Here is a 26671-nt window from a genome sequence, read left to right as displayed (position 1 = left end):
CGGGCTCATTGGCGGCGGCGCCGGCGGCGGCGGGTGCTCTGGGGGGCTCCATTGGCCGCTGGGCCCGCTCGGCCGCGGCGGGGCGGGGCTGCGGGCAGGTGCGGCGGGCTGCGGGCTCTGAGGCGGCGCGTGGGCCGCTTTCCCCGGCGTGCCCCTTGTTTCGGCTTCGCGCAGCGGCGGCAGCCTCGGGGGGTGGGGGGCGCGGCGGCCGCCGGGGCACGGACAGGGGGCGGTTGGGGGAGGAGAGGCGGCCGAGCGGGTGATGACGGGGCTGGTGGGCAGCCCGGTGGCTGCCGTCATGCAGGAGAACTTCGGATGCTCCGTGGCCAATCGCTTCTACCAGCTTCTGGACGACGAGTCGGACCCGTTCGACGTCCTGCACGAGGCCGAGCGCCGCCGGCAGCAGAGGAAGAACCGCGACGAGGCGGCGGCCGTCGCCAGGAGAGCCGTGCCCGCCGGCCGGGTGGGCGGCGGCAGGAGGGAGACCCAGAAGGAGCGCAAGCAGCCGGAGAGCTCCCCGGCAGCCTCCCCTGCGGCGCCGCCGCAGCCAGGTACGCGGCCGGCGGGGCGGGCGGAGCGGCGAAGGAGGCTCCCGGCGCTGCGGTGCCCGGTGCCGGCCCTGCGGTGGCCGGGGCTCCGCGCTTCACCGACCCCTTGGCAGCCGTGGCGTGGCGGGGGTAGCGGTGTTACCGAAGTGCCGAAAAAACTCGGTTCCTGGTGGGGTCGGCATGGTGAGCGCGCCTGAAAGTCCTCTCAGAGAAAGCGGTGACGCTTGGTCACCGTCCCGACACAATATTGCGGAGCGCTCTTAGCCGAGAAGGGTTTTGAATATCTGCTTGAAAACTTTAACGATATTCCCAAGAGACAAGTTCAACAACATTAACTCCTGCGCTGCGGCATCTGCAGCTTTCATGCTGGTTTAGCATCCCGTTTGCTGCCTTTCCTTGCTTGTCACCCTGGACGGTATCCTTCAGTGTCTGAAGTTTCCAGGCTTGGATTCTCGGTACCTTTGAGTTTTCTGGCGCTTTCAGTGTCTTCAGGGTTCTAATGTCTCCAGGGGTCTGTGCTTATCTTGCCTTGAGCTTGCATTGGTGAACCAGTCTTTAAATAAAAGTTGATTTCCTGAGATAACTCTTCAGCACGGTGTTCATTCAGAAATGGTCAGCTGCTAGGTTTTAATGTGTAATATTACTTGGGGGAAGAGGGAGTCAGTTGGTTTTTGTACTAAAAAGTATGTCACAGTCCTCTTTGCAGCTGGAAGCTTTGTGGGCTATAGCTCCTTGCATTTGGAGCTGATTATTCTATCTTAGTGACTCTGATTGTTACTCCTTACCCGGTGTTGAGTTCAGGTTGCTGAATTCAGTATCTAAAGTGTCTCAGAACTGGTGGATTGTTTCCAAATATTGAGAATCTCTGCGCAGAAGATTCTGGTTTCACCCTCTTGAGTTGTAAATTCCCATTCTCCTGCAGGAAGCAATGAAGCCTAACACATAGTTTATTCTTAAGGTATTTTCTTCCTGTAATAGAAGCTCCCGTTAAACTCACAGTAATTGTACTGTGTGTTTTAGTGCCCTGGGTAAAGGCCTTTGAGCTGGCGTTGTTGCTCTGTCAAGTTGTTGCCAGTGCTGCCAATTCTGTTGCTTAGCCTTACAGTCTTATGCTCTTCCCAACAGCATTTGGTTGATGCATTTGTAGCAGTTTGTGGAAGAGAGAATCTTTTGATAAGTAAATATGTGCTGGATAATGACCACCTTTGTAGAGGAAGATATCAACAAGTTGTCACTGTCTTTTTGGACAGTTACATGAGACTAGTCTTTTTGAGGTTTCTCTGCAGTTATGTGACTTTGATCTCTAAGACCAATACTCAGACTATAACAGCTTATTTTGTTTAAAGGCTGCTTTACTGTGGTTGTCAACAGAAGTTGAAGGAGTCTGTTCAGTGAAAAGCAAAGTCTTCAAGTTCTGATGAAATAGTTCTGACAGTTATCAGTAACTTACCAGGAGCATGGTAGTATGTGAAGACCATCCTTTACCTCCTGCTTGCCTATAGGTGTCTTTACTCTTGGCAATACACAGTGGCCCTGAGGAGTATCTCTGATTTTTCTCTACAGCCTTGGTGTTAAGAAATTTACTTTCTCATATGGAGACAACACAGGCATGTGCACCTTGTTTCAATTTCTGGCTGCTTTAAAATGAAGAAAGGACAGCTGACTGTAGTACCCTTAAGTGAAAGGGCATTAAGATTTATTTTAAGTAGAGTTACTTCTCTTCTGTATTTAAAAATGCACTTTTTTCTTTAAACATAGCATCTATTCTGGATTTTGTCTTTGTCTAGGGCTTGTTAGGAAGTAAGGACTACAAAAGTACAATGCTAAAGATGCTAAAACCGTGTGGACAGTCAAGACTTGGTCTTGACTGTGTGTTCCTCCTTTGAATGTTCTGTCTTAGCCAGTCTGCTCTGAATGGCAGAGAACCCTCTGAGTTAGGGTAAATGCATGTATGATGTAGCTGACAAATGTTAAGCAAGTGGCATGTTGAGAGGAAAATCTTATGGTTTTTGGAAGGGAGGGGTCAGCTCTTTATTTGGGCCATATGAAGTTGGTTTGTTGCATAAGGTTCAACCAGAAGACTTCTGGACTTCATATATGGTCAGGGGGCTATCAGCTTAGTATTTGAGAATGACCAACCTATGGGGAATGTCTTTGGACCCCTGCAGTTTGGCATAAAGCTTCTAATAATATATGTGCATTTCTAGAGGAGTACACCTTTGTTTGAGGAAATACATAATAGTGATTAAAATTACTACATTGTTAAACTAATTGCTTGATTTTTAATTAAAAGAAAAAAAAAAAGAAAAACAACACACCAAACTTAAGACTTTATTTCTAGACTTTCATAGTGATATTTTTCCCCTGATATCTCTACCTTTATTCTAATTAGTAGTGAATAAACACCACAAAATAGCATCTAGACCCATGTGAACCGCAGAATCAGATTCTGGTGTTATTACAGTTGAAATGATGGAATTCACTGTATTGTACTAGTATTCTTGGAATCATCTCATCACAGAACAGGGTTGAAAGGCCATGTTGAAAGGGAGCTCAAAGGATGGTCTGGTTCCACCTTTCCTAGGAAGGGCACCCTTGAAGAGCCCATCTGCTACTTTGTCCAGTTAGATCTTGAAAGCCTTCTTTGATGGAGGCTTAACCCTGAGGAGGTTATCTCAGTGTAAGGTAGCACCAGAAAGAATTTCTTAACACAGATGAAATCTACTCTTGTGCAACTTGTCCCTACTGTAGCCACTCACCTTCATGGGGCTCATTGTAAAGAGAGCCTTTATCATTGTAGTCTTTTGAGTACCTGGGGTACTGTGATGTGGCTTATATGAAGCCTTGTCTGGGGAGAAGAGACATGGCTCCTTCAGTATTTTCTCATAAGGCAGACTCATCAACCTTCATAGCCATCTTTTGATTCTTTTGGTTATTCTGCAGCCTGATCATCTTCATAAGCCCTCCTTTGGACCCCTCCAGACTGTTCTATCTAATTGCTAGGGTGTTTTGCTCTTTTGGACTACAAGAAGTCTTGTTAAGTTGCACAATCTATTTTATTCTAGTATTATTTCTTAAGCATATTGAATCTGTAAAAAAGGGTTTTTAGAAAGACTCAAGCACATCTAGTCTTCTATCTTGCAATATAAAAAGCTTTACAGTAGTCAGAGATTTTTTGTGGTATTATGTTTTAATGTTTGAGTGTAATGTTTAGTCAGAAAGTTCTGTAAGGTAGCTTTTTTTCAAAATATAGTTCTTCACAGAGTTTTTCAGAACAGATTTTACTAAATTTCTGGAGATGTTTTCAATTTGAAGCAAACCTCCTGAGAGGACTTTGCCAGATAATGCGATAGTTTGACCTTTAGAATCCAAATTATTTATTATGAAATGATACCACTGTAAGGATGCAACTTTTTTTAAGCTTTGTTTTTTTTTATGGAGAAAATGGTCTCCTGTTTAATTATCTACCAAAACCTATACTTTTGGCCTTAAAGGTGTATTTTTTCTCTTCCATTGACTGTTGTTTTGTGATTTTTAGACTGTAGTGGCTGAGGATTGGGGTAAAGGGTGGTTGTAGGTTTTGCAGCCCTTGTAATTGCACCACTTGATGTTAACTCGGTTCATTCTTACCACAGTGACTGAACTGCATTTGCCAGCTCTTTATTCAAAAGGCCCAGTTGCAGAGCTTGCATTCTTTACCAGTCCAGGAAAGTTAAATTTGTTGATCATGCAGTAATACTCGCTGTTCTTTTGAAATCTCTAAACCTTTGTTGCTAATACTTCTGAAAGGTTTTCTTCTTTCATACATATGATGACTCTGGTAACATTTATATATAGTTCCTAAATACTGTACTTTTGAGCTTTTAGCTGTGATTTTAGAATGGCATGGAAAGTTTCTGTGGAATTTTATCTTAGACTGACTGTAATTTTCATATTTTTAAATAGTTTATCCTGATAGTATTCTTTCAACTACAATGTTGTAAGGATTGTCTAGAGGAAGCTTGTGGTAAGCAGTTGTGTAATTCAGTAAGTACTGGCACACATGAAAACAACATGCCACAGGATAGAGTTGAACTCCATGTGTCTCTCTTGTGTGTTGTTTGCAATAGCTGAAGCTTGGTTTTTTTTGTATTTTGGAATACTCTTATTCTGCTGCAAATCATGTAATTAGCTGTGCTTTAATTAATGAAATTATTTGTTTGAAGTTTGGTATTAGAATCACATGGTCACACACATTTAAAGGTGAGAAAATGAAATTGGTTTTGGAATCTTAATTTTTGTACACTCCAAAATATAACAAAATAAGTGCTTGAGTGTCTGAACTACCTTTTACTGATTCCAGCTACAAAGTTTTGTTGTAAAGAAAGATTTAATTGTCTACGTATAAGTTGTTAAGGAAGTTTATTCACTCTAAGTTTCCCACAGCTGAGTCTCTGCCTAATCCAGTTTCTGGGGAAAAAACATTAATAGTTTTCTTGTACTGTAAGAAGAGCAGCTCAAACTAGTTGCTTCACCAGAGGGACCCAGAACAAAGAAATTTCTGGGATTTTATACCATTAAGACCTATGCATCTATTCTTTGCACATTTCACACACCTTGCATGCACCTCTTACACCACTGGTGATTTTTGTTTTGACGTCTTCTTGTTCATTATCACATTTTCTCATTCATTATCACAGCTTTCTCTGAAGCTGTTTTTGTCTGGGTTTGTTGCAGCTTCTGATGATAGCCATGTCCTCTTAATCTTCTAGTTTGCACTGGTGTTGGATCCTCCTTTCATTGTAGCTAAACAGTAGTACAAGACTCATTCAGCATTTCAAGGTGAAAGTTTGCAGCTTGTGGCAAAAACTTCAGCACTTTGCTTATGATAAGCAAAACTACTTAGGTAAAAGAATTCAGCTAACTAAACTCAGTCTGCAACAGTCCTCCCTTTGTTTTTATTAAGCTTTCTCACTGTTGTCAGAAAGAGCTCCTGAGGTCTTTCAAAGCATTTAACTGCTATCTATAATGTCACATACAGTGTTACTGCAAGTAACAGGTGTAATATCCTAAAGCTTTAACAGCAAAATAAGTACATAGTAGGAGGGTGTGTGACATTTCCATTTAGGTTCTATTTTGGATTTTGGTGAAAATACTGTAATATTTCAGTAATATTATTGAGCATACACTTTTTTTAAACTTTTTCTTTCTTTTTCTTTTTTTTTGTTTTTTTTTAACACCCCCCCCCCCCACTAAAGCTTTTTTGCATTTATTTAACACACTGGGTCAACCATTGTTCTCCAAGAGGCTGGTCCTGGGTGTAATTGCTTGCCAAACACTAGTGCTTTTGATGACAACCTTAGATGTTGGCAATGACTATTTCCCAACATTGTATAATATTCCAAAGTATGCTCTTCCTAAGCTTCAGGCTATTATAAACTTACCTGACTACAAGTTTGAGGGTATTTTTTTTTTGCATTTTGTTGGAGCCTTTTGTATGAGCTCAAAAGTGTGCTACAAAAATTTCTCTTGAAAACTTAATAGGTACCAGCAGAATCTGGATTTAAAATCCGTTGGAAATATTATTTTCTGGTGAGGCAAGGACTCTCATTTTTTCCATAGCATACCCATTGCATGACACACTCAAAAAGCTAATTTCGACTGAGTATAAATAGTGATGCTTGCTGGTCATGTCACTGCAAGGCGGCTTTTGCTAATTCAGTTAATTTGGCCTCTTGGGCCATCAGCAAGAGCTGTAGAGGTTCAGTTTGAAGCACCTCAAAGCTTCTCAGCAAAGCATGGCCTCTGTGTTGTTTTCCATTTACATAGTATGAAGATCCATTGGTGAACAGTATAAGATTTAAGGTCTCTAGAGGCTGATTTTAACAGTCCATACCTGGCAGGAGTAAAACATCTTGTAGCAGTCATGATGTGGCTCACTGTTGGAAGGAACAAATAGTAGAGTTGCTGAATTCAAAACATGACATCCTTTTAAAGTAACAGTAATGAAATTAATGATTTCAAATTCAGAATAATTTGTGTTTTAAAGGGGAGAACGTTTGTCTATCACATTGTTTAATAATCAGTTTGTGTTACACACACAGTTCTGTGACCTACTGCCAATATTCCTTTTACAGCTTGGAAAATCCTTTCTTTCTCTAGACTCCAATTACACTCTATCTGCCTAGATAATTTCTTTCAATGGTTTACTTAACTGCCCTAGCCCTGGTAGTTGAAGTCTTCAAGTACCCTATTGTGCCTAACAAATTCCTTCCAATTATTTTCTTTGTTGCTTTGTTTGGTCAAGGTATTTCTACTGTAGCCTTGGACCCAATTTGGACATTTTGGATCTACTTTGTCCTTATGAAGTATACTGGGAAGAAGGCTAGTCTTTCAAAACTGGAGGGCTTTCCTCCCTGTTGTTTTGCGGGGGCATGGAGGGGGAGAAGGGTAGTTGTTGTTTTTTGTTGTTTTGATTTTTGTGTTTGGGTGGGTTTTGTTTTGTGCTTTTTTGTTTATTTGTTTTTCATTTTATTTATGGATTAAGCTCAAGCTATCAGTTCTACATCAATGCTTATTTTACTCCACAGCTTTATGGCTGTGGTTTTCAACAATTCTGGTATTTTAGGCTTCTTTTGTAAGCTTTTGGTGATTGCACTCCTTCCTATAATGATTAGGTATATGGATTCAGGCAGCAAATGCAATTCCATATCTCAGGTTTGTAAGAGGTCTCTTCTTATGCTGGGGAGTCTTCTATCAATGTGACCCTTCCACATTCGCTGGTTGCAAACAGTTACCTCCCTCAGCTTGTGAATTGCATGCCAGCTGCCACCATCACATCTTAATGCTGCTTACATTAGGAGAGGGAGAAACGGCAAGCTACTGTAAGAAACAGCTACTTTTGCTTATAGTCACTGATAGCAGTTGTGAGCTGGGCTTCTTGTGGTGTTTGTCTGAAATCAAGGCTGTCTACAAAAAAAAAAAATTAAAATGAAGAATTTAAAAAAGGTGAGAGCACACTCTCTCAGTACAGCCCAGTGAAGAGCCACAAAACATAGAGAGATCTCTTTTCAAGCAAATGTCACACTTGTTTGAGGACAGATGATATGGATAGAGAAACTTGCTGGGAGCTAGACAGCAGCACTTGAAAAGCAACTACATTTTGCTGCATTGTTTTAAACATGTCTCTTAATACATAGATATCCAGTGTCTGGGAAACAAGCGATGCAGGTTATCAAAATACAAGTTCTGCTTTTCCAGTTGCAAGTTCTGTTTACATACTTACTAAAAACATTTCTCTAGATAGTCTTCTTATCTAAGTACTGCAGTGTTAGCAAAACTAATATTAAAGTATTATTGTGGGGAAGTGAAAACTACTTAAGTATGCTTGCTCTGTATGATTTAAACAATGTCTCATAAAGCGGAGTTTTTTTTCTTTGGCACTGTCTAGTTCTAGTACCTGGTAATTTTAGTATTTACAGGTTCGTTCCTTCTAATAATAGCTCAGCTGCTTTTTCTGAGAGGAAAAAAAAAAAAGCTAGCTCAGTTGAAACAATTTAAACATCATATTTCTTTTCTGATTCCTCGCTTTAGAAAGTAAAGTGATAGGCAACTTAGCCAACAGACAGGGCTGATGTAGTAACAATCCAGGGAAGCTGTGGTAAAGTGGAAAATGTGGGGCAGGCTTTCCAGTGAACACGCATTACTGACATATGTTAAGACACAAAAAACACTTTGAAGAGACGCTAAACTAGGTAACTTGGAAAGAGTGATCTTCAGCTTTCAGAATTATGTTTGTAAGGCCTGAGGTAGATGACCCAGAGAGCTTCAAAGCTTTTTTTTTTCTGTGGTTTTGAAGAAAACGTGTACACCAGACTATGCATATGAGCAAGCAGACAAAATTGGTGTGTACTTGGAGAGGTAGTTATTGAGCAGGCATTCAAAGTGTACCCCAGCTCCTTAAGCATTTATGTCAGTGGTATACAAGATGGCTCAATGCCTTGTTTTTTTGCCCCCCAAAGGGTAGGTGGCCCTTGAGCTCTGTAAATTAAACTGAGCCTGTTCAGTCATACATGTGGCAGAGGATTAAAATTGTATAGCTTATGTGAGCACTGCTGCCAAGCTTCAGTTTTGTTTGCACTTATATGTAGAGCTGAAAGCTGGGCTGCTTTTTTGTGCTTATTCACAAACAGATCACACAAACTTCTGCCTGGAGGGCAGCTTGTCCTGCTAGAGATACAGGTGCTGCATACTGCTTTAGTGCACTACTTAACATCTGTCAAACCAATTAAAGATGTTTTTGTGGCACTTACTACCTGTATAACATAGTCTTTCTAGTGTTTAAAATCCATCTGCAGTAAATGAAGCCACCTGTTAGAATCAAAGTGAAATAGCCTTGCACAGAAATTGGAGTAGAACAGATGGCTCCATCCAGTATGCTCAGTGCTGCTGACATGTTGTACACTGACATGTCTGGCAAAGAAGACTTGTTTTGAAATACTTCTAAGTGGTACTGGGTAACAGAATGAGACACTATCTTTTTAAAATGTCTTCTACATCTTTTTGGCATTATTTTGCTAGTTATAAGGAGCTTTTTGAATCTTTAGGTGAAATTGAGGTTAGTACTAAGTATGTAGGGATGGGTGTCTCTGACTTTGGCATTCTTGCCAAAGGAATCTTTTTAAGATAGCTAAGGCCTCTGATAGCCAATGAGAGGATAAAAAATAAAGAACACCATATTCTTCTATGCATTGTTGTGCATTCAAATCCAAGCAAAATAACTAAAATGAGGTCAGAAATTAGTAGTCATTTTTTCTACAGCAAGATTCCAGTTTAGAATTAACACTTACATAGTTGGTAGTGTAGTTGAGATGTGTTTAGAGCAGATGTTTCCCCATAATGTACAATTCTTTATCTTTTATAATTTTGCTTTGTTAAAATGCCCTGATTTGAGAAGCTTACTCAGAAACTGATTTCAAAAGTTGTTCCTTTATCCAGAGATTACATCATAATTTCGGTAATGCAAATATCCTCCCTGCTCTAAGGCTCGAGTAACTCCAAACCTTGAGAAATGAGAATTACTGAAATGTATTATGTCAAGTGGTTTTTAGTTTAAAGAAAAGCAAAGCTGAAGTTACTTAGCACCACATATAAAACCATCTTCTCTGTACAAATATGACTTTTCTTCCTGCATAGCAAAAAGGTTTATTCACCAATTGGATAGTTTGTTGAAGATTTCTCTTGACAAATGATATTAGACTTCATCCTAACCACCTAAGCTTTTATCAAAAATCTTCTTATATGGGCATTTCTATGGGGCTGTGAATTAATTTGCATCTTAATATTGTGGTGTGAAATGACCTTTTTTCTCTCTATGATCTAGCAAAGAGATACAGTAGCCAGGACTGTCACTTGTCCACCAACCTGAGTTCAGTAATCTGCTCAGCATTCCACAGGTTCTTCTTGTGGAAATGGTAGCTCAGTTTTGTTTGAGATCAGTCTTATAGTTCCTTGCTAGACAAACACTATTGTCTAACAAAGGTGTTGGTTTTGATCTAGAGCCTATCAGACAAAAAGTTTTGCTTGCTTGCTTCTGGAAAACTTGGTCCCAGATAAAGAACAAAATTTGGGAAAATGAGAAAGTAAGCACATAAAGAACCTTAATCTTCTGCTAGATGTGTACAAGTTGAGCATAAAACTTCAGTTTATTCAGTTTTTAAATTATATTTGACAATTTCTTTCCATTGATTCTGCCCAACCTGATCCTCCTTGACCCCAACAATGACTGAACAAAACTCTAAAAAGCTTAAATATATGTTATTTTGGAATATGTTTGTGCTGTGGCATTAGTGGTGTTGAAGTCTTTCTACTTATTTTTTTGGTCTCTGCCACCTGAACTCAGAGACCTTTAGTGTTGTTGAATGTTGTTTTCCTCCGTGGAGCAGCAGTGTGAGGAGGTGACCCTCTACTGGCTCTTTGGTACTGTGGCCATGAGCTTAGAGGACCTGGAGGCTTAGCCTTCTAAATTGAGCTCATCTGGCAGGAGGTGTGTTGTTTCACAATCAACACCTGTCTGTAAGGGGTCCTTCTCTTTCCCTCACCTTCATTGCTTCTGCTGCTATCTTTCAGTTAGTCTTTTTCATTGAAGCTTCTCCACCACATCCTATACTACACTTTTGTGATCCTTGAAAACATGAAAGAAACAGCTTTTGTTGTCCTTTTCTGCGATACTGAAGGTAAAATAAGTGCATTTCTCAAACAATCAGTATCTGGCAACATCAGCTATAAGGACTTTAGTGTTTTAGTGGACTTGGGTTTGGAGTTGTAGCCAACTCACTTCAGTCAGTAGTTCGGTAACTCCAGTTATGTTGCTATTGAGCTGTCAGTAATCCCTGCCTGTGTTTGTGTAGGACTACAGCGAACACCCAGACAGGGAGAACAAGGGTTCAGCAACAGAAGCACAGAAGGGAAACAAGACAAAACGGAATGGAGACCTTCTTTCAGGGAATACCGTCCCTATGGAACACAAAGGCAAGTGGAATTCTCGGTGGAACGGTATATATCCTGCAGAGAGGACTAAGGTGGATGTGTGCAAGTTTTTTGCAAGACTGCTTACTTCATGCCTGTCAGAGCTGTAGTTTCAGCTTCCTTGGGGTTTTAACTGGAACATTTTAATTGAATTTTAGAAATATAAGACTGAAAGATGTAAAGATCTGAAAATGTACCCCCTAGTCAGTAGCATCTTTATAATGTTCATTTCTTAGCTCTCATATCAAGCTTTGCAGAGCATGTGGGAGGCTCCAAGTTGGAACTTACTGCTCGGACAGTGAATGCATATTGATTTTGTTTTCTTCATAAGTGCTAGAATATTCCATCTAATCCTTTAATGCTTCCAAAAGTGGCTGTTTTTATTTTGTACCACGATAGTTGGTGTTTAACAAGTTGTCTGAAATTTTTAGGAGTTGCATATGAATATGGGTTTAGATGGTAGAGCTACTGCATGATAAAGTTATGAAGATATGACAGTTTTATAACGTTTTCTTTAATTTCTGTAATGTTTTCCGTGTTAATAACTGCTGATCTTTCTGTTCCTGTGTGCTGTAATAATTCCTCCAGTGTTCAGTTCGTCCATTTTTAATGACAAAACCAAAGCAGCTGTAGTGTGTGCTGTATGAAGATGCATGCTAAAAAACTGTTCAGTAGCTGTTGCATACTGATGTCCTCCAGCTGCACAAATACAACAATATGATTTTTTCTTGTTAACTGTTCCATAAAAACAAATGTCTGACTAATTATCTTCTTTTTAGACCAGTGGAAAGATTAGACTATGAAAGACCAATAAGAGGTCGTGGTGGAGGAAGAGGTGGAATGAGAGGTAGAGGAAGAGGTGGTGGATTAAATGGAAATTTTGATGGATTTTACCAAAGAAGAAAACGAGAACAAAGTGGGAATGAAAAAACGTAAGTGTTCTGTGTGTTGTTTCTTACCTGGTACACAAGTAAATAATAGTTAGCACTGCAGTAGTGTCTTTTAGGTAGTCTGTTCCTTCTACTATATCCAGGTTGGCTGGCAAAAAGTCAATACTGGTTTTAGTTTGAGGGCATAAAGAAAAAGAGAAAAAACCCTCTTAAACTCATGGAACTGTTTTCTTCTCTAGAGGAGTGAAAGCAGATGACATAAAGGGAGGAGGTGGAGCTCGCAGTTGCAGAACAATTAAAGATAATGCGAGGTATGTCATATACTTGTGCCCATTATAGATCATAATTTTCTGTGGCCTATGTTAGATCATCATTTTCATCAGTTTCATGTCCATTTTGAGCTTTATAAGCATTGCTTTCTATTATTGTTGTAATTAATGTAATTTTAGTTTTCTTAACTTGGCTCCTTCATGATGGTGAGATCAAATTGAAGCAAAGGCATGGTGATGTTTCTTCACTTAAGACTGCCAGAATTTTTTGACTGGAGCTGAGTTGTCTTTTAATGGGAATAAGTTATTACTTTTCTCAATAGTCAAGTAAGAGGACTCTGGTGTTTAATGAATTGCTCCAAAATGCTGGTTCTAAGATTCAAAGTCTATTACTGGCCTTAGAGTCCAGTCTCTTTTCTGAAGTTCTACAGATAATTTCTAAATTGCAAAACTGTAGTAAAATTCATTGTAGCTCTGAAGGTAATATTGAGCTGACTGTATCACTGAAGTATATTTTAAAATGCTGGAAAAATCAGTAGTGTAATGTGCTAATGGCTACTTCGTGTGAAAAAAAATCAGGAATTTTCCATTCAGTTCTGTATATCTCTTAGTAGTACTTGTTTCTGTTTAGATTTAAAACCTTACTGATTATGTTGGCTTTTGTCCATTCCTTGCACCTAGCAATATGTTACTCTTTCCAGTAGCTTTTGTTCTCATATACATCTAGAACTCTTTAATTGAAGGCTGATAAAGGGTGGAGAAAAGGTAGTGCTTTTGGCCACATACAAATTCACTGACACATTGTTTTAAAAATAACATTTTATTTTAAAATGAAATCTGAGTTTTAAAGCTTAATAGATTTGGGCAATCATGCTAAGAGTTTAAAAAATACAGCCTTGGTGTGTAATTATTTTTGGGTCTTGATATTCCAAATTCTTCTGAAAGGTTATACTAATGTCTCTCTCTTATACAGGATTTCATATTAACAGTAGATTGGTTAGGTACTGTCATTTTTCAAAGGATGGGCTAGGTTGTTCTGAACTGATAGTACAAAACTAGCTAGCAGAAAACTGTCTTCTGTAGAATATCAGGGAAGGCTTCATAAACTTACAAGGTATTTATTTGCCCTGACATATTTTCTCCCTAGTTAAGGTATGGTGGGTTTTTTTTTCCAATTCAGTAGCATCAGAGCTTACCCTAATGTTGTGATGTGGTAGAAGTGACATAAAATTAAAGCTCTGAACAATTCTGAAAGCTTGTCTGTGCTCTAATTGTGCTAATCATGCATTGAAGCTAAAAGGTGTTAATTTTAAATATGTATGCCTGCTACTGAATGAAAATTAGTTCCTGCTGTCACTTTCAAGTGAATAAAATTTTGTGTAACAGAAAATGCAAACTTTAGTTCTTTTAAAGGAGCAAAAAGGCAACCCCTTATATCTCTTTCTACTGAGAACTAATGTTAATCTTGATTAGTATTCATGATTGAATTTCCATCTTCATACATGCTTTATTTTTTAAAGGAAATAGAAATTATATTTCCCCAATATTACTAATTTTGTTATTTGCTCATCTAGTTGCTTAGTATGTTTTCCTGGTTATGATCAAAGAGCGGTGTTTTTGTTTTTTTTTTTGTTTCTTATTATCAAGGAATTCTGGTAAAAGGAGGAGTGTATTGATTTGGTTTTTTTCCAGTGTGACTCATGAAGACTGTTTTTTTGTCTTTTGTGTGTGTTTTGTTTGGTTTGTTTGCTTACTGTTTCAGTGGGACGGAACAGACTGCATACATGGAAGAGGCTGTGGAAACTCCTGAACAGCCAGGGACATTGGAAGGAGAGCCTCTGAGCAAGTACAGTCAGACAAATATTTTCTTTCTAAATGCAAAGGAAACAATTAACTCTTACTGATGTACTTGTATTGAGAAATACATTTGAAATATGAAGTTTCGCAACTGCATGAATTTAAAAATAGAGAAACTTTGTCTTATATTTATGAGTATGGAAAATACGCCCCTAATTCTGACTAAAGCTTGATTTATACAGTTGGCAATTGCATTTAATTGCACAGTGATGCTTAACTTCGTAAGGTTTGGTGATAATTTAAGGGCAAGCTATATATTATGTTTTACCTTTTTAACTTGTCTCATTTAGAACTTGTCTGATTTATTTTGTCTGACAGTAGAAGCTACCTTTTTTTTGACATTCTTTCAGAATAGGTATTCAAGGTGCCCATGCAATTGTACAAATGCATTTAAAATACACTGACCTACTCTGTTTGTATTCACCAATCACTAGTATCATGCAGGTATGAGAGGCCATAGCAGTACTTGGAAAAACTTTCTGGAAATGCAGTGAGCTGTAGAAGTAGAGAAATTGAGAGAGACATGTGCCACTTCTGGCTTTCATTCTAATCAGTGTCACAGCAAATAAATGAACATTGGCTTAAGAAAAATAACTGAACTGTCGTGTCTAAGTAAGAGACTTAAAGAATAATGAAATAGCATGTGGTGCATATCTCCTAATGAGTGAAAGATGGTCACTGCAGTATGTCAACCTCTTCTGTTGCTGTGAAGCCTTCTTTACCTCATAAAGCAGCTCCAGATATTAGTGATATGGGTTCATTTCTTAATTATAAAGCTAACTAGATGACAAAACCTGTTTTATATGTTCAAGTTGTTTAGCTGTGTAAGAAGTTCAGTTGATGTAGCTTTGATTATTTTAATTTTAGAGTAGGTTTTTATATATAGTAAAGGTATATACATGTGGGAAAATCTGTCTTCAAATGACTTAGGACAAGAAAAAATGTTTCTAGGCTAACTTGTATCAGCTGGGCAGTGTAGATACACTGGCAAAAATGCACTGTATTAGCTAAATATGAAAAGAGTTATTCAGCTTTTAAAATTTTTTGATTTTGTCAGTTGCTGGTACCTTTACTTGTTTCATACTTGTACTTGTTTCTACTTCAATTCATGCTCTTTGTAGATATGTCCCAATTATCAGTTGTTAAAGAGCTTAAGGCATGAGAAGTGTGTACAATGGAAAAGGCCTCTGGCAAACTCTTAACTCTTTCATCTTCCTTAGAGATCACTAGGTATTCAGACTGGGAGCCTTTCTGGAGATTTTACTCCTGGGTTGTTTTTTTTTTTTTTAATTAATTTAGGCATAGTCCACTGAAATTCAAATTATTCAAAAAAGCAAGTAACCTACAAGTACACAATTTTATATTCTGTACTCATTTCAGTGCAATAAATAATGTCCCAAAGGCTTGCAAATCTATATACAAAATATGAATTGTGTAAATCTTTCTGCACTTACCTTTTGGGGGTTGTCATCTTTGTGACCCTCTGTATCTTAAAACAGGAGGCATTGTGTGAATAGTGCCTAGGTCATTGGGGATGGTTGTAAGGCATACACCTTAACAAGATGGGATTCTTGTTGTTTTAATGTTTAAAAGCAAAAGCTTGTAGGATATAGTGTTCAGGCTTCGGGATGTATTTAAAGGATATATTTGCATGGTTAGGTTGCCCCTACTGTTCAGATAACACAAATTAGGCTGCCTTCTGCTTTTGGCTACAACCTCAATATTATAAAAGGTTGTGTGTTTGCTTGGGCTGCTGCTAGGATCTTTCTCATTTTGACCCTAAAATGCAGCGACTACAAGGAAACCATTTATTTTCTACTGCTTTATTGCAGTGTGTGCTTGCATTGAGAAGGAGACTGAAGACTTGGGTTTGTTTCTTTTCTCATTCTTTTTCTTGCTGTGTTTTCATTTAGAATTGCAAATAGAAAAATAATGTAGCTTTCTGATGTGGTACTGGCTAATTTCCATGGAACTCTGCAAAAGAGGTTCTATGAGCTTCTGTCACTTATGGGGTCTTGTCTTTAGGACTCTGTTTTGCCATTCCTGAACTTCTATTTGCAGAGTATTGTGGGAAAACAGGTTTTTTCCTATATCCTCAAATCTTCTTGAATTATCAGCAATGTTTATCTCTAGTTACATCATCCCAAACTGCATGCTAATGCGGGTTTTGCGTGCTGCAAAAGCAAAACCTAAACTCGACCCTACGTAAAATACACAGGCAATACAGAATAAACTTTCCTCATAGCTGCTTTGGGTTGAACTTTTCTTCACAGTCCAAATAATGTAACACACTTGTGTTGACCAACTCAAATCACATTTTTTGATTTTATTCAGTGAAATACATGGACTATTCAATTCCTATTCCTAAAGGTATTTGCAAAGCTTGTATTTAATCTTTTAAGTACAGGGTTTTCTTACATTTTTTCTCACACAATAATTTTCCTTTTTTGGTGGAGCTATGTGTCATTCTGGTTATGTATTAGGAAGCTTTAACAATTTATCTTCAAGATCTTTTAGCTATTTATCTCATTTGTTTATTTGTTTTATTGTTTACTGTTCTTTGTTGTTGTTTAATGGTGACATACTATTCATAGATCGGACCACAGCTTCCTAAGTGTTTGATTCAGTGTTTTTCTTCCACAGCAGTTTGTATAATTGTTGTTTGGTCCTACCTTGTTTAAATTTAAATTTTTCTAAACTGGTGATAATGCTCTTACAAATAATGTTTAGTGGGAAAGCGTCATGTCATTGACTTCTTGATAAAAGTTGGCTAAGCGTTTGCTTTGTGCAGCTGAATAATACAAAAACTGACTGGAGAGAGACTTTCTGTCATTATCTTTAATGGTATGAAAATAATAGCTGAATAGCTGAGCTAAATGGCATTCCTTTCCATTTGCCTTTCTTCTGGTAGAAAGAAAATGTATTTTGTTCACTGTATGCACAGTAATCAAGGCACAGTTAAAGGGTTATTTCCATCCATTGGAGACACTGAAGCTGTAGGAATATTACTGAAAGCTCTCATTTAGTGACTTGATAGGACTTTCAGTGTGGATTCAGTTTGTCGATGTCCAGAGGTTGTGCTTAGTTGTCTGCAGTGTTTTGTAAGCATGATTGCTGGTGTGCCAAGGAGCTTATTAATTTGATTAATGAAAATGCACACCAAGCAGTTACTAAAAATGTGTAAGGTTAGAAGGTAGAAAATAATGTACGGAACACACTTCTGTGCTGGCTGGGTGTCCAAGATTACTTACTGCAATTGAGTTTCTGTCCAAAATGTGGCATACAGGTTTCTGTTGCTGTGCTTCACTCATAGGTATTTCCCCTTGGGAGTCTTGACATCCTAAACAAATTTGTACTGCCAATAACCTAGCAGTTAAAACCATCCTTTGCAATAAAAACCAAAACTGTATTTGGCAGTTGAAAAAAGCAAATATTTGCTGTGTAAATCCACAGGTATTGCCTTGGAATTGGCAAGTGTGTGCTTCTGATGTATGTGTAGTTTTCAAAGCAATAGCTCTGTTTGCTTTTTGAGAGATCAGGTTGCTGTGTGGTCAAATGTCCTCATGTTATCTTACAATCATAGCAATTTAGACCTGAAAGGGGTCTTTCGGGCCCAAGGCATGATCAATTTTAGTGTTAGCTTCTCATTTTAATGTACTCTGCTAATTAAGATTTCAGTGTCCCCTTATAGTCTTTCTAACACTTAGAAAAATAGAAGCTGCTATTCTAGGGTTTTTTTGTCTCCTGGATGTGTTGTCTTAATGTCATGGATATGCAAAACTTTTTTTAGCATTATTTATATTTCCTTTGCACATCTTAAAGGCTTCCCATGTACATAATGTATTTTAGGCTTGTGTTTTGCAGTGCTGTTATAGACTTCTCACCTGTTCCCATGCAGAAGACATAATTCAGTTGAGATGTTGCTCCACCCAACCAGCAATTAACATCTGTTCCAAACAAAACTGTTGATGTAGCTCATACACAGTATGTTGTTGAAGAAGGAACAGATTCTTGACTGCAATGCTCCTGCACAATCTGGGGAGTTGGGGTCCCTCCTTCAGAGCTTCTGCATTATTAATGCTTCTTTCTGTTCTTGGATGGCTGATGCTTTTGCCTGAGTGTATATTTCTAGGTGTTCTTGGGACTTTCTGGTGATTGTTGTTTTGGTTGCTTATTTTCAAATCACTGGGTCACTTTAGCATCTTGTACCACTGAATGGTTAGCCATTAAGTGTTCTTGAATACTTGCACTATTGCCCTTTTGTACAATCTTTGTGTCATAGAAAACGCAGTAAATATTATTTTACACTGTTAAACTTCTACTAACATTCTTAGTTTTCTTTTGCAAATTGAAATATTGATAGCTAGGTCTTAAGTCCTTTTTGCTGTCAGTTCTGTATCTTACTGCAGCTCTTGCCACGGACTGAAACATTGTCTCTGTAATGTGGTGAAAGGTTCATGGGAGAAGCGGAAAAAATATTTCCCCAAGTTCAGATATGCAGTTTACTGAGAGGGTTAGGAAAAAATTAAACCAGTTTAATAGAGACACTTTTATGTTTCTCTGTGATGCCTCAGTTTTGTTTTTCTAACACTTATTCCGAAATTGGAAGCTTCAGATAATTGATCAAAAGTTATCTATACTCTTATTTGTACTTTTGAGGACAGCTAATTGAAATGTTTTGGATGCTATGTGTTCTTAGTGCTCTTACAGATGCAATTGCTTATTTCACCAGTATCCTTTTTATGTAATTCAGTTACTATTTATTGTTTTTCTTAACAGTCCTTCTAATACAGTTTCAAATTGTTGTGACCATGGAACTACAGACTGCTTACTAGTCTTTAACCTTGAATTTCTGGTTCATAAAGCAGGAATTTTCAAAATAATAGGGCATAAAGGCATGTCAGATGGCAAGGCGTGTAGTACAGGACTTCTGTGTTTGTTGTTCTTCTGTGAAGTGAATTTAGGACTGTATTAATCCTAGAACTAAAATTAAGGATTGTTTTAGTGTTCAGTTCTGCTTCTCCCAGTTATATGCTGAGTGTTTAGCAAAATAATGTCTAATTTTGACTGGCAAGAAATATGAATGCTTTGCTGTAGAATCAGGTAAGAAGAGGGACCTGGCCTTTTCCTATATAGGCTAGTTCTATAATGTACAGAACAGTTCAAAAAAATTGGTGTATTCCAATAGGTTGCTTGTAAAACTTTAAAAATAAAATGCACACAGTCACTGGTTGTCACTTGGCTCTGCATCTTTCCATGATTAAAAAAAAAAAATTCCAACTTGCACCAAAAAACTGTAACTTTACATTGGGGAAATTATAATTATTTGGTAGGACTGCAGAACTCTGACCGAATGAGGAAAACCAAATCCAGCATTCTTCCACTAGTCAGCTTCTAATGAAGGGGCTTTCCAGAAAAGTCATTGGTAGGGAAGCACTTAGTCAGCTCCAACTGCTATTGTAAAGCATAGCAGCTTTCTGTGTAAGGAGAAATGGTTTCTCAAATGTCTTGGAGCAATCAGTGTGGGCTTTCCTGTTGTTCATAGTATTTAACTTGTTTATGTAGTAGACAGTTATTATGGTGATTTAGGAAGTTGTGCTCCCTGTTTGTGTTGCTGGTTAGTAGGAAATAGCTTTCTGAAGATATCAGTAAATATACACCTTTAGTGTTCTAAAAGCTGCTGTCCTGGGCAGGCCTCTTGCAATCAGCAGCAGAAAAGTGGCAGAAGAGTACTCAAGCAGTGATCAGTGGAAGAAAAGTTTTTTTTACTTATGTATCTTATAGTATCTCCGTGTGTCTTACAGACATAAAAGCTTTTATGTTTGCAGTTCAAAAATATGCAAGACAGCCTCTGATGTATTCCATATGTTTTTCTAGAACATATTTTATTGTCCTTAATGACAAATAAAAATTTGACTAGGGTTAATCTGGTTTTGCCAAGTGATAAATATTCTCTGCTTGTCTGTTACTATATCTGACAAAAGATTCCAATGAAGCGTCTTGTGAAATTGACAAAGGAAATGTTAATAATTACCTGGAAGATTCCATGGTGTGGTCATCATATGATGGTCATTTTGATGACTGAAAGGTACACTGAAACATGAATTAATATCATATCTTCATTATGCAGTATGAGGCAATGAAGCCATGCAATTGGATTGTTTTAAAACTGTGTGCTGCTTTTTTTTTTTTTTTTTTTTTTTTGTGGTTATATTTGCTAGGGGTAGATCCACTGTTAAACTAGGGTTAACAATATGCCAGATAAAAAGACAGAATCGTTTTGTTTAGAATCTAAGTGCTTGAATTCAGGATGAGACTGGGTGAGTACTAATACAAGAGGCTGCAGACAGCATTGGTTCATATGACTAATTTCAAAGAATGCATAAATATATAGTCTAAGTTACATTAATGTAAAACTATCGCACAAAGTTAATGTGGGAAATAAGTGAAATTGACAATAATTTGGTGAGAAACATTCTAAGTGTTTTTTTTTAGTGTCCTTACTTTGGAGATAAGTGTTCTTGCTTATCCTGGAATGTTGCAAGCTAATGGTTTTTACTTTAAAACTGTAAACTTCTAGACCTGTTGAAGGAGAGCCAATGGAAGAAGTGGTTCAAGAAATGACATTAGATGAATGGAAAAATCTTCAGCAGCGGAATCGACCAAAGCCTGAATTCAACATCCGGAAGCCAGAATCCACTGTTCCTTCCAAAGCAGTGGTGATTCACAAGTCAAAATATAGTGATAATGTAAGCATTGCCCCAGGAATTCTGTGAAGTCTCCTTTATGCCCAGGGTTAGGAAAAGGTCTCTATGTTTTTTTTCTACTAGTTTTAGTATAATCTGAATAGGAAAGAAAACAGTATCTAAGCTGCATCACTGCAATGACGTGTGCCCCAAAACTGGCTTTAAATTGTGTGTTCAGTTTGTCTCTGATCACTCCACTTATTTTCTGTGCAAACATGGCAATACCAAGTTGTTTTACATTATGGGTCAGTTGCTGCCACCTGTATAGGTCTCTAGTAATGCTGGTAAAAAATCTTGATTAATGAGTCTTTTTGATTTACTATACACTTCTTCTATAAATTACTTTACACTTCTATACACTTCTTTTCCTCGGTTTGAATCCTGTTTAGCTTGCTTTCCAGTGTACGCTTGCATGTAATCTCATTGTGCACTTGGAAATATGAATTTTTCTTTTTAGGGAGTGTTTTTTTCAGGTCCTGCTTCTTAACTAACTTGCAGATCTTATGGTGCTGTAGTGTGCACCTGCTCCCCATTTCCCCTAAATTTTACTCCATGGTCATATTTAGACTGAAATTTCAGGGAGAACTACTAGTTCGGAGGAGAGAAGGGAAGCTTCTTTCACATATTCTAGTTTACTTAGATTTCAGATTTTTATGGATCACTATATATGTGCATATAGTCTAGCACAATGGAATTTTGATCCTTGAAGTCTACATAAATTTATGAATACACATCTTTTCTCTGGTTATGTTAATATCAAAACTTGCTTAATCACGTTAGATCATTGAGTCCGCATTCTTTCTAGTGAGACTTTTTAGGTCAGAGATGCCATTATCCCTTCTTTCTTTTCTGTGAGAGGTAGTGATAGAGGTAGAGAGAGTACTTTCCACAGACTCAGAAGAGAATACAGGTGTGTGAAGAATACATATAAGCTTCTGTTCCCTTTTCCCATAAAGTTTCTGTTCTGGTAGTATCAAGAGACCTTGTTAAAATGAACACAGAACAGGAGGTACAAGAACTGTGTAGCACAGGCAAGTGAAATCCCTGAATTAGGTACTGAATAAGTGATTCATCACTGTAAGGGATGAGTTCACATACTTTATCTTTACTACAGTCCCCATTAAAATTATGCTGGGCTGTAGTCTGACATGCACTATTAGGTGCATGCAGTTAAAACACAGTAATCTCATAGCTGCAGGCATGTAGATGAATACACTGATTAAGGAGCTTTGGTATGGCCTTTTATCCATTACTTTGAGATAACTGTAGGAGTAAGTAGCTTAGGTCTGATGCTCTAGTCCCTTTGAAAACCTCTTAGATTATATTCCTGACAAACCTCTTCAGTATTTATGGAGTTGGTATGGAAACTTTTGTTGCCAGGAATATCTGAGCCAGCAAAGAACTATCCCAGGCATCTGGGAAGCTGCAGTTACCTCATCTGTGTTAAAATCCTGTACAAGTTAAGGCCTATCTTCTACTCCAGATGATATCTTGGTACATCTGCTGCTTAGTCTGTAATGTAAGTGTGAATGTGTGTCAGGGAGGGGAGAAGCTCATACATGGAAACTGTTAGCTTTAATCATATCTTCTCTCTAGATGCAAAAAGAGGACTTTGAAGATGATTCTCATGTCTTTCGGAAGCCAGTGAATGATATAACTTCTCAGCTGGATATTAATTTTGGGAGTCTTCCTCGCCCTGGCCGTGGATCAAGAGGAGGACGAGGTGGTCGTGGCAGAAGATCTGAAGAGACAGGGCCTCGACCAGAAGTAGTGGTAATGGATCTTGTGGTTTTGTTGTTTATTTGGGTTTTTGTTTGTTGGTTTGTTTTTTGTTGTTGATGGTGTTTGTGTGTGTCCTGCCCTTTTTTGTGTGGAATTTTGATTTCTGTAGTGACAGATGTGATTTTAATTCCCATCTCAGAGTATGTTCTTCTGCATATTGGGTTCCTGGCCCATATTATGTTACTTGAAATTAAATACTGATTCAGGCTCAGAACTCTTAACACATGCATTTCAAATGGTCTGATTACTAGATGCTGTAATGGTAACTAGAGAAAAAAAATGCAATGAGTTTTGATATAAATTGGGAAGTAATTAAAATAATTAAAGGCTTGTATCTTTTTGGAATAATTCAGTGTGATACAGTAATACTATGATTACTGATAATGAGATCAGTAAATCTGTGATCCTCCAGAATGATTCATGTCTTCAATATAACTGTTGTAAATACTTCCACTTATCTTTTCCTGTGGGGGACAAAAGCATTTGCACACTTGAAAATGGCATCTTTATTCTTCATACTAACCGAAGTTTTACTGTGACTAAAATGCTTTAAGACTGGGAACTTTCAGAATAATATCGAAGTGTTGATGCATTTGTTTATCCTGGAAGAAAAAGGTTCTTCATGGTAACAGATCAGAGAGATTGAAATTACAACCCAATATGTTCAGTAGTTCTAGAATATAAAAATGTAATAATTCTGCTTCTAAATATATGCAGTATTTTGCTTGAGGCTGCTTTACTTTTTTCTTCATTAAGTTTTGTTGAACTTGTGACCTTTTGGTCCTCTCCAGGCAGCATTATAAAAACATTCACACTGAAAAGAAATTATAGGAGAAATAAGTTCTGATAAAGTTTGAAAAGTCTGAAAAGTTTTTGATAGTGATGGATACAATTTGAGAAGTAGCATTTAGTGGTAGTGGCATTTGAATAGAAGAATGAACCCTTTTGAGGGTAAAATATGTATACATAGCTGTCAGATATTTTTGAAATGCATTCATTTTTATAAAACTTCCTTTATAGGTGCAGCTTGTGGCTCCAAATCCTGATGATCCTGAGGATTTTCCAGCTTTAGCTTGAAGACTCATCATGAATGGCGATATCTGAAAGTCACTTTGTAGCTATGAAGAGACCAGTTCTGTGCTGGTGTGGATTCAGGAAGCCTGTTTGTTTCCTTTTGGAAAGTTGCTTGGGTGTTTGCACTGTCTGCTGATAGAGTTGGGTTCTGGAAATATGGGTGGACTGGGATCCTGTCACAGGTTCCAATGTCTGCCTCCATTTGTGAAACCTATGGGAAGGCTTACAGTACTTCCCTACTAGGCTTCAAGTGAAATTAAAGGGAAGAGTGTTTAAAAATGTATATATAGAGATTGTATCAAGGTCTCCATGACACCATAGTGAAATGTAAACTGTACAACACGATCTACAGCTGGGACTCAATTTCACTGTACATTTAAAAGCTGTTTCCTTTGGGTGAAGTGTATACTTCAGATAGTTGCAAGTTGCAGTTACTCAGTTTGGCAAATAAAGAAAAGTGCACACTGGTTTGGGTTTGAGGTATTATTTTAAGAATTAGTGGTAAGTAGAAGCTTTTGCTATTTGAATGTAGTCTGGGAGAATAAAAGTGGGGGAAAAACCCAAACCCTAACCAGCAACCTGTACTCACCAAAAAAAGTGAACATCTCTCTAAAAGGAAGTGATCTTTAAAATCAAGGCAGCACAGGTGCTTTGAATTGACACCCAACCATAACTTCTACTTTAGTAACAAGATATAGTCTGCAATTACTTTGTAGATTAAGTAAAATAAGAATTTTGATCTAAAGAGAACTAAATTATTAAGGAAGCTTTTAGTTTTAGCAGGAGCAAGTGCAAACTAAAATGTTTCATGCCTTACCAAGAAATTTGTGATGTTGGGGATGAGGTGCAATGTTCTTTCATTGCAGCTTTAACATACTTGAGCCAGATTTTCTAACTGTTTCCTGTCCAAGGGGACACTGAGAGCCATTTTGGGGGATCTGAGAGACACAAGAAAATGGTGCCAGAAGTGACAACAAAAATAAATGAGAGGATAAGCACTCTGGACATTTTAGAAGTAGCTGTCAGCCTCACGGGAGTCTTCAAATGCCTGCTCAACTTGAACACATTCTTTCAATTTACTGAGAAGGCGGATGATTATAAACCTTTCATGTTTTCCAGTTCTGTGCCTCACCTCTAGGCAGTCTCATTTGAGAGCAAATAGTGGATACCTCAAAAAAAAAAAAAGTTTTGCTTTGGAGTAAGCTCTAAGAGTACTCATAATCTTAAAAGACTTTTCTCATTTATAAGACTTTACTCAAATAGGGTGTAGTCATCCTAGAAAGATTCTTTTCTATATGTTCCAAACAGATGGTCTGCAGAGTAGTTCAGCCCAAAGGATTTTTTTACACTGTTAAATATAATATGACAATTTGCTATAACATGATATTTTGTATTCTTCAAAAAGTTCCTTGTAGTGGCATAGACATGCTCTGACTTGTAGTAGAAAGAATGTGCAAAAGCAAAGTGCTGGTGTTAGAGGAACCCGTGCCACTGCTTTTTGAGCGACTGAACTGGATGGAATAATGCATGACGCCTTCACTTTGTGTTTGCAAGGTGTTACTTGAAATCACTGCAGTTTAAGATTTACCTGATGCTGCCCTTTTTACAAGTGTTGTTTGTTTCTGCCAAAAATGGCAATTTAATCAATGTGGATTAGAAGTGATTTTGTCTTTGGGGTTCTTGGAATATTTTGCTTGTTCTTCCCTTCTTGTTCCCATTTTCCCATTAGACAGGGAAGAATGTGTCTAAATTTTTATTTATAATTTTACTTGCCAGTGTGAGTGTATGCATAGATATGTGGAGAGCTTCTTTGCAGGGCTTCCTTCTATTTCCCATCATGTTTTGAATGTAACCTTCTCTTCTACTTAGACTTCTTTTTGCTAAGGAAAGTGTTAACATACAAAGTAACATAAAAGTAACACACCCTTTTTCTACTAAAAATTTAAATCTTTGCTGTGTTATGCTACTGGGCTCGATCTGCTGTGATACATTCAGGTTAGTTCTGACTGTTTTCTGGGAAGGCTTACAGAGTTGTTTTATTTTTCAATCTTCTTCCTGCTGTTGCAAAGTTACTGTTTATTCTTTGATCTGCCTTTCAAAACAGAATGCCAAATAAGTTCTGTGGGGAATGCTTTAAAGGACTTGTGAAAATATATTTGTATAATCCACTTTTGGTCAGCAGATTGTTAAACTCCTGGTTAAGAGGAAAAAAGGCTGGTTACAAGACTGTGTAATTAAAACCAGAAGAAACCAACCAACCAAAACTAAAAAATACAATCCATCCAATCCAAAACTTTGTAAGAATGCCATTTAGTATAAATGATTACTGCTTAAACCAGAAGTTTCTTAGAGCACCTATGTGTGACAATTTTATTTTTCAGTTTGTCAGACTTGAATATGGCTTAACAGTTTCATAGTTGATGGTATATCCAAGAAATAGAAATTATTAATTGTAAGTGATGACAGTGATGCAATTTCTTTGCCTAGCTGTGATAACAGTTCTGTCTCAGTCATCTGTCATATTTAAGGTACCAAAATAGCTGTATCTGTTAAGCACAGGTTTGCTGCTGTCACTCCTGGTGTAGCTTTACGCCTTCATGTAAAGCAGTTGGCAGCAGGTGTAAATATATACATAAACACTAGTAGAACATGGCATGCACATTAAGAAGAGATTAAATTGTGTTACAGATCTTAGTCATGGTATTTTTTAATGCACTACTACCAGCTATTCTTTGGATTAATGTAGTGAGTGGCCTAGGAAAAATTGCTACATTTCAGGTTTAAGTTTTAGATTCATGTGAGTCGCGGTAAGTTTGCAAAGAAATGAAGAGAGGCAAATTCCTGAATTTAATTTATATGTGATAGTGTTGATGCCAGTTAGTTCAGTTGAATCATATGCAGTACTATAGTTTAGGATTGGCAAGCATATATTAATATGAAAGTGCCTTTAAAAGAAAGAGGAGAAAAATGTCTGTGCTCAAGATAAGAATACCAAAGAA

General features: G+C 37.8%; 1 protein-coding gene across 4 annotated transcripts; it reads left to right on the top strand.

The window, feature by feature from the left end:
* On the top strand, nucleotides 1–26671 carry HABP4 (hyaluronan binding protein 4). 4 transcript variants are annotated; one of them, XM_079330971.1, is made up of 9 exons: nucleotides 1–98; nucleotides 283–551; nucleotides 10937–11081; nucleotides 11834–11986; nucleotides 12184–12255; nucleotides 13976–14059; nucleotides 20651–20819; nucleotides 22413–22589; nucleotides 23619–26671. In XM_079330971.1, exons 2-9 carry the CDS (start codon nucleotides 299–301, stop codon nucleotides 23673–23675), a joined length of 1110 nt encoding a protein of 369 aa, XP_079187097.1. In that variant the 5' UTR covers nucleotides 1–98; nucleotides 283–298; the 3' UTR covers nucleotides 23676–26671. The 4 variants fall into 4 exon arrangements, with proteins under 4 accessions (XP_079187097.1, XP_079187098.1, XP_079187096.1 ...); XM_079330972.1 differs by having other exon boundaries at nucleotides 22–33; XM_079330970.1 differs by lacking the exon at nucleotides 1–98 and having other exon boundaries at nucleotides 140–551.

This window comes from Erithacus rubecula (assembly GCF_903797595.1).
Source record: "Erithacus rubecula genome assembly, contig: SUPER_Z_unloc_2, whole genome shotgun sequence".
NCBI lineage: Eukaryota > Metazoa > Chordata > Aves > Passeriformes > Muscicapidae > Erithacus > Erithacus rubecula.
This window is presented reverse-complemented; position numbering and strand designations above follow the sequence as displayed.